We start from the raw sequence: 21,338 nt of genomic DNA, 5'->3' as shown, positions 1-21,338 counted from the left end.
TGGTTTGGTTTCTAGTCCTGCCTGTCCAGGGCATGTCGGCAGGCCTGGTACCATGGCACCGCAGTACAGCTGCAAGCAGCATGAGCTGCTCACGGGATCTGTGTTCCCTTTGATTTAACGATTCCAATTAAAGACAGAGGAGAAGTTGGTGGTGTTTGAGGATTTGGAGAGGGTGATAATGCTGCTTGAAGAATGTGAGGTGGTTTGAAAGCCATGGGGAAAAGTACAGTGAGAAATGGGGGTGCCTGGTGGCTTTGGTAATGGGCATGTATCAGAAGGCAGAATATGGAGAGTGCATCTATTACATCACAGTAGGCATCTGCTGTAGTAAGGGTCTTTCTAGGGACTAGGTTTCTCACTGCTGGCAAGCACTGCTTATCAAAGACAATACCAGTTTCTGGCAAAGGGTTTGAGTTGTTTCTTTTGGAATAAGGAAGAGGAGAAACTGGGACTCAGGTGAGAAGGAGAGTCTGAAATGGCGTTTTTGTACTCAGTGGGGCTTGGTCTCGGGTTGTGCACACAGTGAAGGATATGAGTGAGAGCAAAAAGCCTCTGGGGAAAGCAGCCACTAGGAAGGAGGAGGTAGTGCAACGCCTTAGGAGGAAGTGTGGAAATGGAAAAAGCATCTTCCACATTCAACAGCAGCAGTAGTTGGCTGATGGGTTTTCCCCACCAGACAGATCTCCTCCAAATGATGTCTGAGGCCTTGGGATCTGGCATTTGCTGAGCAGAGGACGTAACTCTGCATTGACAATGTGTGGTGGAGTGACAGCTCATGCCAAGTGACATTTCTGCTTTCTCAAGGCTGAAATGCCTTTAGTATGTTCCTATCTCTTGACTATGGTGTTCCTGTTATGCTTCTGTGTCATCCGATGATGCCAGTTCGGAGAACCAGAGAGGGAGATCTGCAGAATGTGTGGGTTTTGGGCAGCAGTGAGGGAAGACTTGTGTCCTCTTTAATTTGCAGATACATCAAGGTGGTGGAAAATGGGTGGAACGGATGAGGGCTGCTTGTGAGTGTATGTTTTCCTCTTACTGTAGGCTTCTGCCAGTACTTTCCAGACATCTGCTACTTTTCAAGGTCTAAAAGGCTGCACTGAGCTCCTGGGACTAATTTATGTTAGGTAGTCCTGTACCTGCAGTGTTCTGTTCTATTATCTTTTGTTCTGGGTAGTTGTTTTAAAGCAGTACAAAATTGTATGGAAGAACACTGCTATGTTTCTGGTGACCATGTGAGCTTCAAAGAGAACAAACCAACAGCCAGAAGAACTACAGTCTTGTCATGGGGTGAGAATCCACTTTGATTACATAGCATGAGCACTTAAACGAAATCAAGACTCTCAGGCTGAAGGTGTCCTGTAGTGGTAGAAGTGAGTTCTGAACTGGGGAAAGCTGCCAAAGCAATAGGGATGTGATATAGTGGTGGATTTGGTAGCGTTAGATGATGGTTGAACTTGATGATTTTATAAATCCTTTCTGATCTAAATGATTCTGTGATTCTGTAATGCTTTCTTATGCCAAGACTGAACCAAAACTGAACTCCTCATTCTGAAGATAAATAATACTTTGCACCTTTAGTACAAAGATCTCAGGACACTTTAATAAACCACAAATGAATCATCCTAATACTCCCTGTGTAAGGAGACTGAAATTATCTTCTTGTTTCATAGCAATTCAAATCATGAGATTAAATGACTTGTCTATTTCACTTTTCAGATCTGGGAACAGAATCTGTGAGATAAAAGTCCCAATACAGTCTTTTTACTGAGAGGTCTTGTAACTGCTTAGTCTTGTAATCGCTGATGTACTTCTTGCTTCTTTTCTTTGATACCTACTCCTGAATGCAGGAACTAAAATAACACCCATCCAGTTCTGTAATGAAAGTGTCATCCGTGAGAGAGAGCAGGAGCAGGTTAGGACTCCTTCCCAGCTTTGGGTATGCATGTGAGCTCCAAAAGCAGTACTAGGTGCAAGCAGCAGACAGCTGGAGAGAGAGTTCTGTGTTGTCATAAAGAGTGAGGATCTTGGGCAGACAGAATGTGGTCCTGCTGTGGGAAGAGCACAGCGAAGTCAGACTGTGTTTTAGCAGGCAGGGATTGCTGTTCTAACAAAGGGGCAAGCAAGCTGCTGATGGATCTTGTGTTGCTTTGCAAAGGTACAATGACCATGTGCTGAGCTGGGATGAATCGGCTGGACTTTGCTGCTCTGAGCAGTTGCCTGATGAGTGTAGTTGTGAACCTGTGCAACTTCACAGCTTCCCACCTGCATCACATCCAGCGCTCAAGTGGTGCAGGTCAGCAAATTTCAAGGCCAGTGCAATGCTATCCCATTCATAAGTGGCAAAAAGCCACATATCTGCATATCCATCACTGCTTTGTAGTTCTTTGCTCTGCTAAGCATGCTAATGAGGAATAGTCATTACCCTTAAATGCCTGAAATCTACAAAGGAATGACTATTTTCTCTGGGCCTATAATATATTTTGCTGCCTTGTGCTTGACTTCCCTTGTTGCCCTTCAGAACAGAGTCTGAACAGCTGGTTTCCCTGCTTTGGAGTACCCACTGGCTTGCTTCAGCCTGGAGCCAAGGTAAGTGTTGGCTCAGTAACAGTATGGAAAGAGTATAATGCATCTGTATGGACCCAGTTATTTTGTGCTGCCTACAAGAACTTAGGATCTGCAACAGTCCTGACAAGTCTATGGAGTAGATTGGCATCTCTTTCAGAATGAGAAGGTCTTGGTTGCTTCAGCTCTGGAGAAGGCAGTTATGGCTGAAGGTATGTACCCTGCAGTGTCTGGCTCCAAGAAGGGCCAGAATGGTTGTCTTCAGCCTCAGTGCTTTGTTACATTGTGTGAGGTGTGTGTGTATATACAGACACACACACCTGTATCTATGGTCTTCTGTTATCTTATCCTGAAAAATGTGCATTTCCATCATGTTTCAAATGGGGACCCATTGTAGGAATGGGGAAGATGAAGAGAACAAGGGAGGACAAAACCAACAATTCCATTTAGTACGAGTTTCTGTCATGGTTTGTGACTTCACTGTCTTCAAGGTGAGGTGAGTGGCATTTTCCCTGTATGGTGCAACACTTTTATCCTGATGGAAGAACTGAAGAAAACTCATGGAAAACTACCTTGGTAGTTTTTCTCTCTCATGAATAGGAAATTATTTATATGAGGACACAGAAGGATGACAGAGACCTCTTTACAAATTTGTCAAAACTGAAAGAGAATGCATTGGTGTATACTACCAACTTCATCCCCAGCTCTGTGCATCCCTGGGAGATATTCCTGTGACTTACTTGTTGCCAAGAGGCAGTGGAGCTGCACAGAACTTGCCAACAATGTGTGACTCATCCTTCCAAAACCGATTCTTGGGCAGGTATTTGAGTGTCACACTGTTTGTCTGGCAGAGGGGAGCCTTGTGGGCCAACAGCCGTCTGCCCACCTCTTCCTGCTTAGGTCTGCAATGGAAGGAAAGAGATGTGAGGGTTGGCGTTCAGCCAGCTTCTAGATGCAGACTGAAACACTGGAGGAGCCTAGAGCACTCATCCAAACCCCTTGGGTAAAAAAATAATGCAGTACAAAGACTCATCTGTCAAAACATGGGGCATTACAAGAGTCAGCAATTGAATGTATCTTTCTTAGCCCTCTGTTCACATTTCATCTCTGCAATCAGGAGTACTTCCACATAAAAATTACTGTCATGTGTCAGAAGCTTTACGTAACTGCATAAATCATGGGAGGAGTATGGACAGGTTCACAGAAAATGGAAGAGTTGGGAGCTAATAACAGCAACTCACCTTTAGCTCTGAATGTCCCTGAAATGTGTTTGCTAGAAATAGGGACATTACCTTCAGGAATCATTGCTGCATGCCTACGCTGCTTATTTATGCTCTACTCAAGGTATTTACTTTAGGCCATGTTGAAGGTGAGATGCTTGGATAGATGAAACTTTGCCTGTCCTTAAGCTCATCACCACATAATGTGGACAAACAAAGGAAAGCCAGAGCAGTGATTTCCAGAGCCAGGTGGCAGGCTGTATGCCCTGAAGTGATGCTGCCCAGCTGTTTTACTAGGTGGGCTGCCCCCTCCCATGGAGTCTGTCCTATAGGGCATCTTATGCCTGACCTACTAGGCACCTATTCCCTTGTATTGGTTAATAATGTGTGTAGTGGAGCCGGTGAAATCCAAAAAGCATTTGGTGACTGTCTGCTCAGAAACATGACAAAGGGAAGAGATGACAAAGGGATCAGGAAGAGTCTACAATTCTGGTAACCAAAATAAGTTGAGCATCAGGCTGATGGCTGATGTCCTCCCAGGCCAGAGCAGCCAATCCAAACCAGTGCATCCAGTTCTCTTCTTAGACTGCAGTGGTAGATGCTGGAGTTTTATGTGTATGGCTTGAAGCTGTCCAAAATGAGAAGCATCATTAAATTGTGGCTATAAAGGTGAATGATGGATCATAGATGGAAAACAAACTGAGGAGAGACTGTCCCTTTACAGTATATTGTCATGGACAGGACCCAGCCATGCCGTAGGACAGAGGAGCACAATTAATTAGACTGAAGAAATTCACTGCTGGGACTGACATTTTGTCAAAGCCTACGCTGCCTTTGGGTGCATATAGGACTCTGGCTAACTTCAGAACTATGTTTTCTTGGGTGTGGGGGTGAGGCCATGTTACATAACATGGTACATAAGCAATACGAGTGCAGCAGGGAAATATGCCATGTAAAACTCTCCTTACTCTGTCAGCCCTGTGACAGCTGTCAGGCTTGAGGACTCATCTCTTGGGGACACAGTGAGCAGCATGTGTAGGCTAATGGCGTCTGGACTTCTACCTGTGCGACCTATTGCATGGAATCTGCTTTAGGTGGGGTTTGGATTTGATGATCTCCTGAGGTCCTTCCAACTCCTGTGATTCTTACGTGGGCACTTAAGTGAAGCTCAGCTGCTGTCTTTCAGGGCAAGAGTGTCCCTGGATAGCTGTAACTCTACTGTCTCACTAAAACGGGAGGGTACAGTAAAGCCTTGGGATTGCCTGGCTGTCTCACTTCCCAGGCAGATTTCTCTCCAGGGCTCATGTCTCCTGCTGCACACGTGACAAATGCTGTGTCTGACAGCTGCAAAAGGAAGTGCTGCATGTCTCCTTGAACAAATTGTGGGTCCTGACTTGACCTGGGTGTTGCTATTTCCTCCTTCCCACACCTTTGGAGAAGACAGATCTGGCTTCTGAATTTTCAGGGCTGCTTGGATCTGCTTTTGCTTCACCGTGGAGTTGGACAGACGTGAGTTCCATCAGGTTAGAGTATGAACTCTAAATTGCAGTGTTAGTCTGAAAATCCATAATCAAGCCAGCTCCCCCCCCATGGCCCTCCCATTCTTCAGTTCTCACCTCTCTCTCCTAATGCACAGGATCAGATCAACAGAGTTAGGTTTAGCTAAATAAGGGCTATGTTGAAGCCAATTCTCGATCCTCTCTGAACTTAGGAGAGCTGGCTGGGGTCTTTAGCAGACTGCTTTCCTGCTTTCTGACACTGCATATCTACGTGGTGGTTACCAGCCCCTGGCAGTGGACAGGAAGCTGTGAGGAAGACTTCCTTCTGGGGAACTTGTCTGTGGTGGAGAGATCCCCTTGAGGCAGAGGCTGGAAGCTCTGAGCCTGGTCTTTTAATTCAGTTACGGTTTGGAAGAGAGTGGTGGTGACAAGAGAGAACTGACTGTCTACAGATCATAAAATCTTTAAGGTTGGAAAAGATCACTAAGATCATGTAGTTCAATCATCGACCCATCACCACCATGCATACTAAATCATGTAGTCTTGGTCTCCTACCCAATGGATTTCTCCCCTACAATGGGGGCTATGGCACATTTTGGTGTTAATGCAGAGACAGAAGTGTACTTCTGAACATATATCTGACTGTGCAGGGATGTATTTGTTTTCTTTCTGCAACTGCTGTCCTAATGAGCATCAACAGAAATGTTTGAGGCAAGTCCATCAGTCTAGAACCTCCAGTGAATTGGGTGTTGCTGTAGCCAGCTCTGTCTGGTGTGGTAGGATTAATAACTATCTGAGGGTGATTTAAATCAGCACCAGGAATATGGGTATGGTGTAAAAAAGGAATCATTGTAACAGTACAAAGGGGATCCCAGAGTACACCTCTTGGTTTGTGTACTTGTGGACTTCATCAGAGTTACCAAGTAGTGGTAGCACATACCTGATTCTTGAAAGCATTTAAGGTAAACGTGTAGGAACTTAAGAAAGACTGTGGTTCATCACACAGTGGCTGCACTCAGGGAGATGTTCCATCCTTGTGCCTTTCCTGGTCTGGGAAAAACATGCTTATACATGGAATTGGGAAAAAGCAAGCACTGTAACTCACATGGTGATCTTTGTCGTGTCCTTAGTGCTGTTGCTGAAGAAAGTGATTTCAATGCTGGTGATTACATTTCTTTTCTTCTGCAAGCGGAACTCAATGAGGCTGTGGTGAACTGAGCAAGAGGGAAAGTATGTGGGAGTGAGGGCAGGTGCTGTGTGTTAGACCTACCCTACCAAAAGGAGTAATTTCTAGCACTCACTGCCTGGCACCACCAGCACAGCTAAGATTAAGCAGGTGTGAGAAAGAACGTAGTCTGTGGTTTGAGAGACACAGTGGGCAGATCTGCATACTCTGATGTGAACAGTCAGGCATTTTCTGTACCCTTCAATTCAGCCCTGAAGCCATGTGGCTGTGTTAATACGAGGCTGTGCCCACACTAGTAAATCCATTGGAAAGGGCTTTATGGGGGAGATGTGCAGGGTTATTGCTCTTCAGCTATGTGTCTGGGATCATCAGCTCCACAGCAGCTGATTCTGATGGGAATGGTAGGCTGTCACTGCTTGGTCTTGCCAGATAGTCTGCCTTATTTGGTCATCCTCCTTCTGGCTCATTTTTTGTTCTTTGCTACTTACCACAGAATGGCACCGAAGAACTGGTCATTAAATAAGCATTCACTTTCATAGGCAGCCTTCTCATGTTGACAACTGCCTGCTCTAGCAGGCCTGTGGGAGGAAACAAAGCCAGAGCAGTGAGAGCCATGAAGGACCCAGGACAGAAACAGAATTGGTTCTAATTTACCTTCACTCCCAACTTCGTTGTCTTGGAGGACAGACCATTTCTTTATACTAGAGCAAGCAAGCAAGCAAGAGGTTTGTGTTGTCTGTTTGACAGGTTAACAGGCCCCCAGAAAATCTCTTCTGACTATTGTAGCTAACCATCAGCAATGTACGTCTTAGTGGCTTTGTGCAGACGCAAGCCAACACAAGGTGCTAGGACAAAGGAGACCCAAGGAGCTTGGAGATGGTATTTCTGGCAGAAGTGAGAAGACACGAACCCACTAACCAGGTGACAGTGTGGCTTTGCAGAGACAGGAAGGGAGTGAATGATCTGAGAGCCTCTCTGTGTATTCCTCTGGTAGCGGTCACCAAAAGCTACTTGAGGACACTTCCTTTCCTCTTGCCACAGCTGTGATTCAAAAGGCTAAAAGTGGCAAAGATTATCTTCTCCCAGTCCAGGTCGTTTATCTTTAGAGCAGCCATAGCAGCAATTTATGAGAAGGAAGTGATGCAACAAAGGTAAGTAGGCTGCAGAAGACTAAGACTTTGAGGTTGGGCTAAAACTTCCAGCTGCTTCTCTAAACAAGACACTTTTTGAGCAAATCGCCCATTTGCTAGGTAAGAGATTCAGGAGAATGTCTTTTAGTATGAGCCCTGTGAAATGTTTAAAGATCAGAAATGTTCAAGACACTGGTGCTCTACCTTGGACAATATACAAGCATTTGACCTCTCTACTGAAGCCTGAAAATGACACAGTTTCTCCCTGTCCCCACATAGCTCACATTCAGATCCTGCTTGGAAAAATTTCAATCACGTCCTGTGGGTTGTGCTGGCACTCATCAAGAATGTATTGCCCCCTGCTCCATGAAGGCCTCATGCTGATACTGTACCTATTCTGGGACAGGAGAATAGGAAGGGATCACCACAGTCCACGCATCGTCCATTCAAAAAATCCTGATGACTTGTGCAAGGGAATGCCACGATAGGACAGGAATGTTTCAAGGCACTGACATAGAGATGTACTGCCCTCATGTGATCACAGATCAGATACTTGTAGCCTGCAGGAATAAACGCATGCAGAGAAAAGCAGCCGTCAGCTTTTCAGCTGGTTTTGACCTTTCTGCAGCTTCCTATGGAACAAAAAGTCAAGAAATAGATTCTGCAGCCACTTCCACTCTGCGAAATAACATTTTGTAGAACATCTCTGTGACTGCAAACTGCAAACCTAGATCTCACCGCAACAGAAATCATGCAGAAACCTGGGAGCCTGTCTTTCATACTGAGAGGGGCACATGGCTGCCCTATCTCACTCATTGTGCCACTGACAAGGACCCAAACCCTCTGTAAAAAGGCAATAGCTTTGCTTCCCATCTGCACCATGACCCCAGCTATGGGAAGTGAGGTTTCCTAGGCCTCCCTACCCTCAGTGTAGCTGTCTCAACCAGAAGGTGTTTAAATATTCATCCAGCCCTTGCTGCCAAGACATTTGACTTATATGTGGTCTTAATTCCAGCTGCTTTTTGTGCTGCTGAGGAGATGTGGGCCATGAATCTCCGCTGCTGTGTGCCTTTGCAAATAAATGTTGTCATGCTTTGACGTCTGCTCTGACTGTGGCAGGAGCTGGTTGCCACACAGCATTTTCACTGATTGCTAAATGGCCACGAAATCTCTTTGCTTGGCCACAGAGTGTTCTCACCTGAGGAGATGAACCGGGGGCATCCTGGCTGATCTTTGCCTCCATTGACAAAATAATCGATGTGTCCAACAGGGATGCGGATCCCAAAATCTGAAAGTGAATGAAATGCAACTTTATTCCTATGCTCAGTAGTACCGTAGGCTGTACTCTACATGGTGTTTGACAGGGCCCAATAACAGGTTGAATGTGAGCAGTGCCAGACATAGCTCCCCCACGACCCATTTTATTCACACAGCAAGAACATATTTCCTGTTCCTTCTCAGATGCCCTGGCTTTGTTGCATGAAGCAGAGGTTGCTCTGGGATCTGCCATAAAAATGTCTGGCAACTTTGTCTTAACCACTATCTCCATCATTCCTGTTCTTGATCCTGTATAAAGCAGAGCAAAACTGGACACAACTTTCATAGGGAATAACGAGGAATGAGTGAGAATTATATTAGTAGAGATTTTTGTAGTCTCCAGGCAAAGGGTGTGACTGAGAGGCAAATGTTTATATTTTAGCACATTTTAATTAGCAGAACATAAGTGTTTTAGGAAAGTTAATCCATTGCTGCAACAGCTGTGGGTTTGACTCCATTACTTTCTCCCAGTGGCACCTTTCTGTTGTCATGTAAGCAAAAGCAAAGCATGGTTAGACACGTAAATTCCTTCCTTGCAAGTGGCAAAAAGCACACTGAGCTTGTTCTGCAGAAACTCACTCTGCTGTAGCAAGGTTAGGGAAGAAATGTGTGCTGGAAGATTGCCCTGTGTTTACAGCACTAAAGCTCCCACCTGTTGCTGTGATGTGCTCTGGGGTATGGATGCCTGCCAGTGTGTTCATCTCTGAAGCCTGTCTAATCGGGGAACATCCTCAGACTGGACCGGAACTTGTAGTCATGTGGCATAAATGGGACAATAACCTGCTTGGTTCTTAGCAATAACAATGGCAGGACAAACAGACATGGCGAGCTGAGGAGGAAAGAAGCCAGCTTACTGTCAGCATCGGTATGAATGGCTTCCACAAAGAGGGCATCCCCAGGGTCCAGGCGTTCTTCCAGGCTGGCTCTGGTGTATTTAGGGCCTGCAGGATCCAGGCCTGCAACGAAATCAAACAGCCCAACAACAAATGCTCTTCAGACCCTCCCTTTCTTAGTTCTGGACCAGTAATTTTATTTAAATTGTTTATTTAATTGATGCCTGGCACAAGTGATTAATTATTCCCTCATTGCATCGATCATATCTCAGAAAGCTTTCTGCTCCCACTAAGTTCCACTGCAGCTTCCTTACCTCGTCCTCCACTGCTCCTAGCCATCCATTTCCATGCAGCAGCTCTGTACCAAGCAGCCCATGAAGCCTCAAATTTCTAGGCTTTAAAGCCACGTCTGAGCTTCAAGTACCTCTAACAGAGTAGGGGCAGAGTATATTTTGGATTTTCAGTGACAGAGACTCAAACCCGTAACACCTTCCTTAATTGTACTGTCATCTGTAGTAGTGCTACAGCCTGAGCAATGTTACTGGAGATCTCAAGCTTAGTGATTAGAATTCAGCATTGTAGGTGTTAATCAACCTAAGCTTTACAAAGGTTCAATACCATCAGACATTCTTATAATAGAAATACTTCTGAGCCTTCTCCCAAGAAATAAAATCAAGTTCTCAAGCATCCACTGACATTTTTGCCTGTAACTTGCTCCTAGAGCAAATTCTGAGGAGACAGAGTAATACTGCAAATTTTCTTTGGCAGTACCAAGAACAGGTTAAAGATCATGTTTTTATTGTAGCTGATGTTTATTCTGTTCACTTTGCTTTGGAAAATAACCTCGCAAGACCCTTTTCACTCCCCAGGCACCAACAATGCTTTAAGAAGCAGCCCTGCTCCTTGTAACACTGCCTCAGAGCTGGCCAGTTTAATTGCCTTTTGGACTAAGTCCCATTAATTCTCTATGGAGAAGGTGTTATCAACAAAATACAAACCGACATATTTGCGTGTATGTGTGGAAGCAGGGAGGAGGAGAAGAGGAGAAAGAAGAAAAGTTAGCTCCTAAAAATACTGTCCTATCTAAAAATAAAGGCTATTAAAGGGACAAGTGGTCAGAAGAATGTACTGCTTTTGTTTGTCATCCACATTCTTTTGCCTTGTCCCATGCAAAAAGCTGAGATGTTCCCTGCTCACTTCTACAGAGCAAGTTTAAGTTAAAGGCTTTAGGATAGAATAAAAAGCGTTAGTCAGCACACCTTAAAGTTCTTCCTGAGGAGGGAGAAACATTTAATACAAACAAGCCAGTTCTAGCACAGTTCCAAGGTTAGCCCATTTCCATCCTCTGTTTTCTCTGCTGGTCTCCTCCATGAACAGAATTACAGAATCATTTAGGTTGGAAAAGGCCCTTAAGACCATTAGGGCCAATCATCAACACTACCAAGTCTGCCAATAAACCATGTCCCTGAGTCCTACGTCTACCCATCTCTCAGATACTTCCTGGGATGGGATTTCCACCACTTCCCAGCACAAACTGCATGTACAGAGACATACATCCTGCACTATTCACTGTAGCTGTACTACGCACAGCTAAATTCCTTCAGGATTCCTCTTTTTCTCCTCCAGAAACAAATTGTTCTTCAGCAGTTTTAGATATGGGCTGTTCATTCCCATTCCCATGCCATTTTCTTTCCTGCACAATGAGGAATCTGCAGGAATAAGCATGGTTTAAAGAGACTTCCAGTAGAGCTAAAAATAAATTGGATACATAGATCTGTTATTAGGTTTGAAGAACATAAAGGCAAAGGTCTCCAATTGAGTTGGGAAGGAGTCATCTCAAAATGAAGCTGATGAGAAAATGCTGGTACAGGATGATGGTTACCCAAAATCCCTCTGAACGTACACTTTCATTCACAGCTTTAATGGTGGCCCATTGTGAAACTCTGCTCCTGGTAAGAAATGCCTGTAGTACATGCAATGTGTGAAGCTATGACAGGCGAGGGGGGAACCAACATTTCCTGTGGAGTGTCTCTTCTTGAGGCCTTTTCTATGAGGCAGCCCAGCACGGGCTGAAGCAGACTGGGAACCATGTTCTGTCTACACCCTGTTCTTCCTTGGCTGCTGCTCAGTCTGTGTCTCTTCCTCCTTTCACTCCGACTAAGATAAATCTCCAGCTTTGGAATTTTCCCAAACTTGACAAACCCTCAACAATCTGATCTGTCTTAGCACACAGCCCTGCTTTGAGTGGGAGGCTGGACAGGACACCTTCCAAGGTCCCTTTTCACCCAAATTGTTGTGTGACTTTATTCCAACCCATACTTAGAAGCTGGAGGACCCTGCATGAATTTAAAAGCCCTGCATGCCATGATCAGCCTCTAACCATCTTTATCTGTAATTCCCCCACTGCAATCTCTTCCTCACACCTAAGACTTCAGCTGTATGTTTTCAAGTCAGCTCTGATTTGGTACAACTGAGTGACGTGTCATTTCACTAATAACAAGATCTCACGACTTGGAAAGCTCACTAGTTAGAAGAGAGTAGAGGCAGAATTCTTCTGTTACGCATTCTTTTGGTACTGTGGAGGGGATTGATGGCTGGAAAGTATTGTCAGGATCTTTAGAAGCTAGTAAGAATCCCTGAAGCTTGGATCGAGTGAGCCTTCATACAGTTATAAGACCACTGTGGATGACTACCTGTCCCTGACATTGCATTCTCTTCGTTGAATAAGAAATCAGGACCTAAGTCTCAGTTTTACCATACCTGTTATCTGTCCCAGCTGACCATCATGGAAGTGCCCAACCAGGCCCCCAACATGTGCACCAAGGCTCACACCGATAATGTGAATGGATGTTGCAGAGACTCCCAGGGCCTGCAGATGATCATACAAATATACATTTCTATAGAAGGAAGGTGAAATACCCAGCAGCTCCACAACTCTTCTCATGTAGGATTGCTTTAGAGGTATACAGTGGAGAACAAACTAGATGTGGGAATGATGGCTATTGTCTTTCTGCTTTTCAGAGTCTTTCTTTTGGTCCACACATGCAAAACCAGCTCTAACCAGGTTGGTCAGATACTTCTGATCATGACTACATAGCCTTTTGCTCCTCCTTTCATGGTTTGCTTCAGATAGAACTTCCTCACCTCAGCTGAATAACTCACGTTCCCCCATACAAACAATCTTTTCCTCAGTAAAGCAGAGGAAATAATTTTGTTTCACTTTTATACCACTATTGTGCACATTGTACTCTCACTCATTATTTTAAGATTACATTTTCAGAGACAAAGGATTTATTCATAGGTTGAACTGCCAGATAAAGCATAGTCACTTAGACATGACATAAGGTGACTCTATCTGAAGGCTCTATCTGAAGGGATCCTGCTGGCTGCAGGCTGTTCAGCATGATGCAGTGGAATACAATGGGTGAGAATGAGACCATGGGAGTGAGATGAAAAATCCTACCTTAGAAATATGTGACGTTACATCCTACAGCAGCACTGAGGTTTATGAGAAACTAGAATTTGTCTTCTGTGGTGTAAGCAGGAGAGTTTGGACAAAAAAGTCCTAAAGTAGCTGGACTAGAGCTCAGCACATACACAGGATGGATGCTGGGGACCAGAGTGGCCCAGTACTTTGTCCACTGTGACCAAATCACTAATGAGAGTGACAGACCTCTCCCCTCCCAGCCCTATCTCCATCCTCCTGATGTCACAGTTGCCCCAGGAGTGCAAATACACACTCTGGAGCATACCCAAGATCTCCCACACTACAGTCAGGGTCTATGGTGCAAATGCTACACAGAGCTTATGCATGGCTGGTAAATGCAAAGATATACCATCCTCACTGCATAAGGGTTGTTCAACAGCGCTATGCATGAGCTTACCAGGAGCTTGCTGATGAAGCTTGTGATGAAGAGGGCCACCTGTGTGACGTTTTCCACTGCCGAGTTATAGGCTCCTGTAGCCCCGTGAACCCAGTCCACTGCAATCACATTTACCTGACTTATGTGCAATATTGCATGGACAAGCCCTTCAATCCAGGAAGGTTTTGTACCCAATGCTCTGCAGAGTAATCAGAAACAAATATGTTAGATGTTTTCTAAAGAAGGGCATGTGACAATGTGACATGTTCGCTGATGCTGTTTCATATTTCTCAGAGTAGACTGTCAGACAGCTGCTGAAAAGTTGTTCTGGTGCCAGATGCATATACCTGGCATGTCATTGCTGCAGTGTAGTAACAAACACTGTCCAGAATGGGTTGATTCAGAAAGGAACCAACCAAGAAGAACATTTGTAGAGCTTAGGCTGAGACCTTGGTCTTGCTGTGGTGTTCCAGTTAGCCACAGAGCCCACCTGGAGTGAGTGAACTGACCAGGAACACCTGATCCTGTTCTGCTGCCAACCAGGAGGAAGTCCTGGGTCAAACCACACAGTCTATCACTGCTGCACTGAGAAAATGAGCCTGTGTACTACCCACTTCCCCTACTATCACCTGGGGTAGGAGTACACTATGTCATGTGAGGGGAACTGCTGATTTTCTGAAAAGACCCTGCAACTCCTTGTGTGGTTTCACAGAATCATAGAACAGCTTGGGTTGAAAAGGACCACAATGCTCATCTAGTTTCAACCCCCCTGCTATGTGCAGGGTTGCCAACCACCAGACCAGACTGCCCAGAGCCACATCCAGCCTGGCCTTGAATGCCTCCAAAGGCATTCAAAAGTTTCATCCTGGTTTTCCAGGCACTTGTCATTCAAACTTTTGCACATCAAATCAAATAACATTAAATGGTCAGAGCTGGCAAAAAAAAAAAAAAAAAAAAAAATGGCAGTGTGAAAGAAGCAACCAATATGGTGACAGTTCAAAAAAAAAAAAAAAAATGGTTTACATCCCTACATTTTCAACATTAGAAGTACTGTGTATCTGGCAGGAATTCTAAATGACTGGCTAATCCAGGCTTCTGATGAACATCAAGGTTCTGCAAGGAAACAATTTAAAGAGAAGAGGATCTTGAAGAAAAGACTTCTAAATAAAAAGATTGAAAGAAAAATGAAAGAGAAAGGAAAGGGAACAGGTAAAGAGAGAGAAAAAAAAGAGTGTAATAAAGAACGAATAAAGGTATAGAAGAAAAAGTTGGAAAGGAAAGGGGGGGAAAGGAATAGGGAAGATAATTTCCTAACTTGTTTTAGGTCCAAAAACATGAAACAAAAAATAGACAGCTAGTCGCACAGTAAAGCACACGCTCCTACTACTTAAGTTTGGGTCTCAGGAGGCTGCAACAAGAAAATTGCAAAATTTTTAAAGAAGACTTTATGTTCCTTGGGAGAATGCCAGAAGGATTGGGAGGATAGATAGTGTTCTCCTTGATTCTTCCAGTTGGTGTTTGGGACCAAGGTAGAAGGAGGAAAATGGATCAGTTGAATGAATGGCGGCATGAACGGTATTGTGCTAATAATTTTGGCTACTATGATCTTGGACATACCTTCAACTGACTGGGCATGTTGATGTGAATAGGATGCAAGTGACCAGCAGGGCCAAGAATATATTGGACAGCAAGCTGGCTGGGATTACCACCAGTGCTTTAAACTGGATTTGATGTGGGAGGGGGATGTACTTGTAAATGACAGAGTCAGAGAACGCTGTCATTTTAGGAAGCAGCAAAAAAACCCTCAGATTGGTCCCAGGTGACTTGGGGAAGGCTTCTCCAGGAAGGTAAAACAGCCAGTAATCCAGCTGAAGTGCCTCTACACCAATGGTTGCAGCATGTCTCTCATGTCCTTGAACCTCGAGGTGGGGGTTGAAGCAGCAATATTCCTCCTGCTGTAACAGAAGAGCAAGTCTGAGGCCACCTCATGAGGTTGAATGTATACAAGTCTATGGGGTCAGATGACATGCATTCTAGGGTCCTGAAGGGACTGATGTGGTTGCTAAGAGACTCTCCATCATACTTGGAAAATCATGGCTGTCAGGCAAAGTACTTGGTAACCGAAAAAAGGAAAACATCACTCTCATTTTTAAGAAATGAAGAAAGTAAGACACAGAGAACTACAGGCCAATAAGCCTCACATCTGTGCCTGGGAAGTTCATGGAGTAGATCTTCCTGGAAGAGATGTTAAGGCACACACCAGATGAGGAGGTGATACAAGACAGCCAATATGGGCTTCACCAAGGGCAAATCATATCTGACCACTTATGAAGGAGTGACATTGGTGGACAAAGGAAGGGCAACTGATGATAACCTACCTGGACTTCTGCAAGTCCTTTGACATGGTCCCACACCACATCCTTACTTCTAAATAGGAGAGACACAGATTTGAAGGGTGAACTATTCAGAGGATAAAGAAGTGATTGAATGGTTGTTGCAAGAGGTCTGTAGTCAGTGGTTCTACACCCAGGTGCAGGCTGGTGATGAGTGATGTCCTTCACAGGTCAGTCTTGGGACTGGTGCTCTTTGACATCTTTATCAGTGACACAGACTTATATTGTATCCTTAGCACGTTTGTTGATGACACCAAGCTGAGTGGTGCAGTTGGTACAACAGAAGGAAAGGATGTCATTCAGACTGATGTAGACAGTCTTGAAAAGGAACCTAATGAGATTCAACAAGGCCTAATGCAGACTAGGAGAAGAAATCCTAGAGAGCAGCTATGCAGATAAGGACTTAGGAATTCAGATGGGTGAAAAGCTTGACATAATTCAGCAGCTCTCACTGTTTGCTGTCCAGAAAGTCAACTTATCCTGGGGTGCATTAAAAGAAGGGTGGCTTCATCTAGAATACTGCACTCAGGACAGGAGCCACCAGGAAGGATGTGGAGCTGTTGGAGCAGGTCCAGAGGAACTCCATGAAGATGACCAAAGTGCTCAAGCACCTCACCTACAAAGAAAGGTTGAGGAAGCTAGGCTTGTTTAGCTTGGAGAGGAGAAGGCTCTGGGGAGATTTCATTGCAGCTTTCCAGTACTTGAAGTTTATCAACAGGAGGGAGCACAACTTTTTGCAGTCTGATAGTGGTAGGACAAGGGGGAATGATTTTAAACTAAAAGTGAAGATTTAACTCAGATGTTAAGAAGAAATTTACTCAGAGGACGTTGAGGTACTGGAACAAGTTGCCCAGAGAAGCTGTAGATGCCCCATTTCTGGAGGTATTCAAGGCCAGATTAGATGAGGCTTTGAGCAGCCTGATCTAGTAGTCGGCAGCCATGTTCATGGCAAAGGGAATAGAACTAGATGATCTTCAGAAAGTCCCTTCCAAATCAAGACATTCTATGATTCTATGAAGGTTGCATTGTAAAGAGAGTTGTCAAAAGCATTTTTTCCCACCCCTGACTCTGTCCCACCTACAGTCTCACAGGCAGTTCTCAGGTACAGTTTGGCACTGAGTACACCAGGCTCTGCTATTAGCAGGTTTTTCAAATGTAGTCACTGTTGGGGAGAGTTCAATTGTCAGATGGGCAGGGGATTTCCATGCCAGCCCCACACAGGGCCTGGGAATGCCCTGTCTGTTTAATTTATGAATATAAATTTAACCATAATGCTCTTCTTTCTCTCACCTGAACCCATGGATTATTATCTTCGTTTCCAGGCTGATATTGAAGCTGGAGTTCTTGATGTCATCATCAGCCAAAATTAGCTCCCCACAGCTAGGGCTGGAGGAGGTGAATAGAAGAAACTGGACATTAAGCTTACTGCCATGTAGGAAGTTTGCCGTCTGGAAATCAGCGCAGCGATGCCCTGAGGTTCTGTATATGTTCCCTGCAATGAGAGGGAGTAAGAATATTTGGCCTGTGTCTGTATGGTGGAAGAAAAAGCTCATTCTAATTCACTAGGAATCTGGTTCTATTAATAAAGAGTGAAAGGCTAAAACATACATTAAAATCAGCCCATTCTGAAAAACAACTATTTCCTGAAGAAGCTGTTCTGCCCTTTGATGGAATTGGAGTGCTGGGGAAGAAAACTGTGAATGTCTGTGGACTTCTGAGAATTGTTTAACTGAGATGTGAAAACAAAACAAAAATCTATCAAACCATCCAAAAAACAAAAAAAAAAAAAACAAAGAAAAACAAAAAATCCACAACTAGTACAAAACTGCATAAATTTTGGCTATAAATCAGGGAAAGACCTACATAGCAGACCTACATGGTGTGTATGGTTAGCTAGTAGAACAGGTAATCCACAAAAGAACTCCATCTTTTGACATTCTAGAGAACTGGTTGCTATTTCAGAACGGTTATAGTAGGCAACATGTTGGATTGACAAAAGGCAAAATTTATTGACACGTGATGAGCAGGAAATATTTGATGAAATGATCCTTCCTGACTTAAAAAATGGTTACTCTGTGAACTGACATAGTTGCATCCTGATAAAATGACAACTCATGTTCCTTTCCTTTCTAGACCAGAGGAAGTGAAACAGCCTTAAATCTACAAGTTCAGTTAAAAAAAAAAAAAAAAAAAAAAACCAAAACAACCAGCTCCCAACTGCTGTCTGTTCCCACAGAAGATATTGTACAGTAGTGAGAAGGAACACAGCTCAAGAGTAAACACACACACACAAAAAACCAACAAAATTTGGTACTCAGATCTCCCCTTGTGGGATGCAGCTGTCCCTTACTGTTGTCTTTTCTGGTCTTTCTGTGAACCAGAGAAAAAAAATGGAAACACATTCTCTGGCAGCCATTCAGAAAAACTGCTGCTCATGAACTAGCTTTACTTAAAGGGCATGCTTAGTAAAAGCAGAGCATATCAGAAATGGCATCAGGGAAGGAGGCTTGTGAGTGCAAAAAAAATCCCAACTAAAGCAAGAAGTGGAGGTATGGCATCTATTTATTTTCCCTCAGCTACTACAGATTATACTTGCTCAGCTTTCGAATCAGGAGTTGCCAGTGCCAGAGGTCAAGTAGTCTCTTTTCCACTTCCCTGCACTTCAGTACAATTCTGGAATGCCCTTTTAAATCATGTTAGTGGAGTAAAATCACTGAGACAGATGGGTTAATGAAGGACTTTTCCTGTGCTGGCCCTTCTCCTGATGTCTAATTGGATTACAGCAAAGACCTGTAGAAACACAGGTATGCTGGGGAGAATTTAAGTCAGATCCTTCTGTGTAAAGCCTTCAATCCCTTGCCATGCATTCATGCCTTTGCTTACCTGCTTGTGCTGAGCTAAGCAGCAAGATGCCAGTGAGGACAAAGAGGGGTTTTCGCTTCGGATCCTCAACCATCTTCCTGTTAGTCCACTACAAGTACACAGAATAACAACGGTGGTGGATTGCTCATTCGGCTTGGCTTGGTCAATGATCAACTAGGCTCTGCTCTTTTGGGAAAACGAGTAGGGGCAATCTCCTTTGCTCTTGTTTGATCATTACTAAAAGTCTGTGTCAGCAGAGGTTTCACTGGTATTTTGGTTCAAATAGATGTTGACACCCCTTTCCTTCCTACTTCCTTTTCCTGAAGGCAAAAGGAGTAGTTGCAAGGTTTCATAAGATGTTTGTGCCAGGAAGGCTCCTAGCAGAACATTGCATCTAAATATTTTCCTATTGCATCAATGTCTTTCTTTTTGGTGCATGTTGGCCTTCCTTGCAGAAGAACAGGCAGCCTCGCCTGTGACTGTTTTGCAAGAAGCAAAAGAGAAAGCTCATTCCCTCCCCAGGTGGAATTTACTCTATAGCTGCTTTACTTGAAGAACAGAATGAACGAATTGATTCAGTCTGATTGGAAAGATGACCAAAAACCTTTCCAAAAGCACCAGGCATTACCTTCATTCACAATTAACTGGCAATAGCAGTCATTTCCTTACCCCAGCTTGCTCTGGCCAAAGGTAATGGAGAAGAGCAGCTGTTTTAGGCAGAACTTTTTTTTTTTTTTTTTCCCCAAGACACTCAAGGGAAATTCCCCCCAGTTTTTGTGGAGAAGTTTGGCAGCATTAACTGCTTGGCCCCAAGGGTTGCTGAAACCTTGGCCCAACTGCATCTTCCAAGAGACAAACAGCAGACATAGCCTAACCCTGAAACACTTGGCTCTGTGGTCATGCAGGCTTATTGTCTGAGGAACAGATTCTCAATGTTTCTTCAAATACATTACTTGGTGTCAACTGGTTGACTACCTGACCAATTTTCCAATATTTAGCATTGCAATACAAAGAACCAAGTTTCCAGGCTAGCTCAGGTGAATTCTGACACTGCACAACACAAACTAACTTAAGACTGCAACAGAGCCCAGCCCACTCCCTTGTCATTACAGCCACAAATTGCACCAATCTGAATCATTTCTTAGTGCAGAAAAAAGGAAATAAGCTTCTATAATCCTACCAATAAGCTGTGCCATTTCATGCAAGCCTCCTTTTTGCACCACTATGTGAATGTACAGATTTGTTAAACGCTATCATGCCATAAAAAAATACATCTGAAAAGAATAAATCTTTGTCGTATTGGAGATTCTGTTGCCTTAGCACCTTCTTCCCCTGTAATCTCAGTATTTTGCTATTCTATGAACTTTTTCTGCCAGCATACCGCTGTGGTCCCTCATGCAAATGCAGAAAAACCACCTCACTGCTCTGTGCTTAAAATATTTAACCAGTAAAACTATTTTAGTGTAAAAGTTTTTCTTTTTTTTTTTTATTTGTGAACTTAATTACAGTAACTACAGTTATATCCATTCTGAACAGTACTGTTGGCACCATTATTTTACTCCCCACAGGGAGAGCCTATAATAACAGTAGGGGCTTCTACACTGTTGAAAAAGCTTTTAGCCCACACTAAATTGAAGCTTGATGTGATACACTTAAGTCAGTCAACAAACAAATGTGATTTTATGCACAAAATTCTTCTTATTAAGGATCTGAAAACTGCACTGTTTGCACATTGCAAACACCAAAAGTGGAAAACGTCACCACCTCACTTACAAAGCAACAGCTGGCAGAAATGTATCAACATTTTGATGTGCCCAGATGTCAGGAGGAAATCTGACTGCAGGAAGACTCACTTAAGTGTGAAAGCAATTCAGTGGCAATGGAAACAGTACAGCCTGAGTAGCATTGTGTGGCCTTGGGGAAAGCAGGTTGTCATACCAGTAAGTGGTGACTAAGTCCATTCCTTCTCTGCTTTCAAGGAAAGGAATGAAACACCAGCATGGCTTTGCTTATGGTGAGTTAAGGGTGGTTCTACCCCACTATTGGAATACCTGACATCACAGCTCTTCTATCCTTTGCCCCTCACAAAGAAAGCACAGCTTTGGGTGTAGGCAGCACCTGCATACTGCTCCCAGGAGAAACCAAGGGCTCAGTTCCCAGCTCAGCAAGAAGTGATTCAAATCCTGGAGAGTGTCCTGGCTATGAGAAGAAAACATTAAAAGACTGGCTTAGCAAGCAACGGAGGGAAGCGTGGGTGACTCAGATTGGATCCTCAGAAAAGAAGGAAAAACGATCCTTCCTTCCTTGGGGTCTTGAGCAAAACTTCAGGGATCTTCCACCTAGAATTGCTACATCAGCGTGGACAAGACGATACATCGCTACCCATCCCTACAGGATCTCAAAACCCTACAGAGGAGCCAAGGTGGGTGTCTAAGCCACTGGGCTCAAGTTTCCCTTTCCCTTCCTCTGCCCC

At 44.1% G+C, this 21,338-nt stretch overlaps 1 protein-coding gene and 1 long non-coding RNA gene across 3 annotated transcripts; one reads left to right on the top strand and one right to left on the bottom strand.

Moving 5' to 3' along the window:
- The first annotated feature begins 19 nt into the window (after positions 1-19).
- On the top strand, positions 20-9,968 carry LOC122177498. The gene is made up of 2 exons (XR_006178086.1): positions 20-2,586; positions 7,877-9,968. It is a non-coding gene; the product is annotated as an uncharacterized LOC122177498 (long non-coding RNA).
- On the bottom strand, positions 1,574-19,113 carry PLA1A (phospholipase A1 member A). 2 transcript variants are annotated; one of them, XM_042866919.1, is made up of 11 exons: positions 18,887-19,113; positions 17,294-17,495; positions 13,632-13,809; positions 12,508-12,616; positions 9,769-9,870; positions 8,796-8,885; positions 7,990-8,157; positions 6,956-7,045; positions 6,387-6,495; positions 3,303-3,464; positions 1,574-2,045 (listed from the first exon to the last, which is right to left on the bottom strand). In XM_042866919.1, the coding sequence occupies exons 1-11, from the start codon at positions 18,957-18,959 to the stop codon at positions 1,964-1,966; spliced, it is 1,365 nt and encodes a 454-aa protein (XP_042722853.1). In that variant the 5' UTR covers positions 18,960-19,113; the 3' UTR covers positions 1,574-1,963. The 2 variants fall into 2 exon arrangements, with proteins under 2 accessions (XP_042722853.1, XP_042722852.1); XM_042866918.1 differs by having other exon boundaries at positions 1,574-2,048; positions 18,887-19,112.
- Between the last annotated feature and the right edge of the window lie 2,225 nt (positions 19,114-21,338).

Source organism: Lagopus leucura, unplaced genomic scaffold (assembly GCF_019238085.1).
Source record: "Lagopus leucura isolate 7727_CA_CO unplaced genomic scaffold, USGS_WTPT01 Super-Scaffold_100001, whole genome shotgun sequence".
Taxonomy (NCBI): domain Eukaryota; kingdom Metazoa; phylum Chordata; class Aves; order Galliformes; family Phasianidae; genus Lagopus; species Lagopus leucura.
Note: the sequence above shows the minus strand (reverse complement) of the source record. Positions and strands in the feature narration are given on the sequence as shown.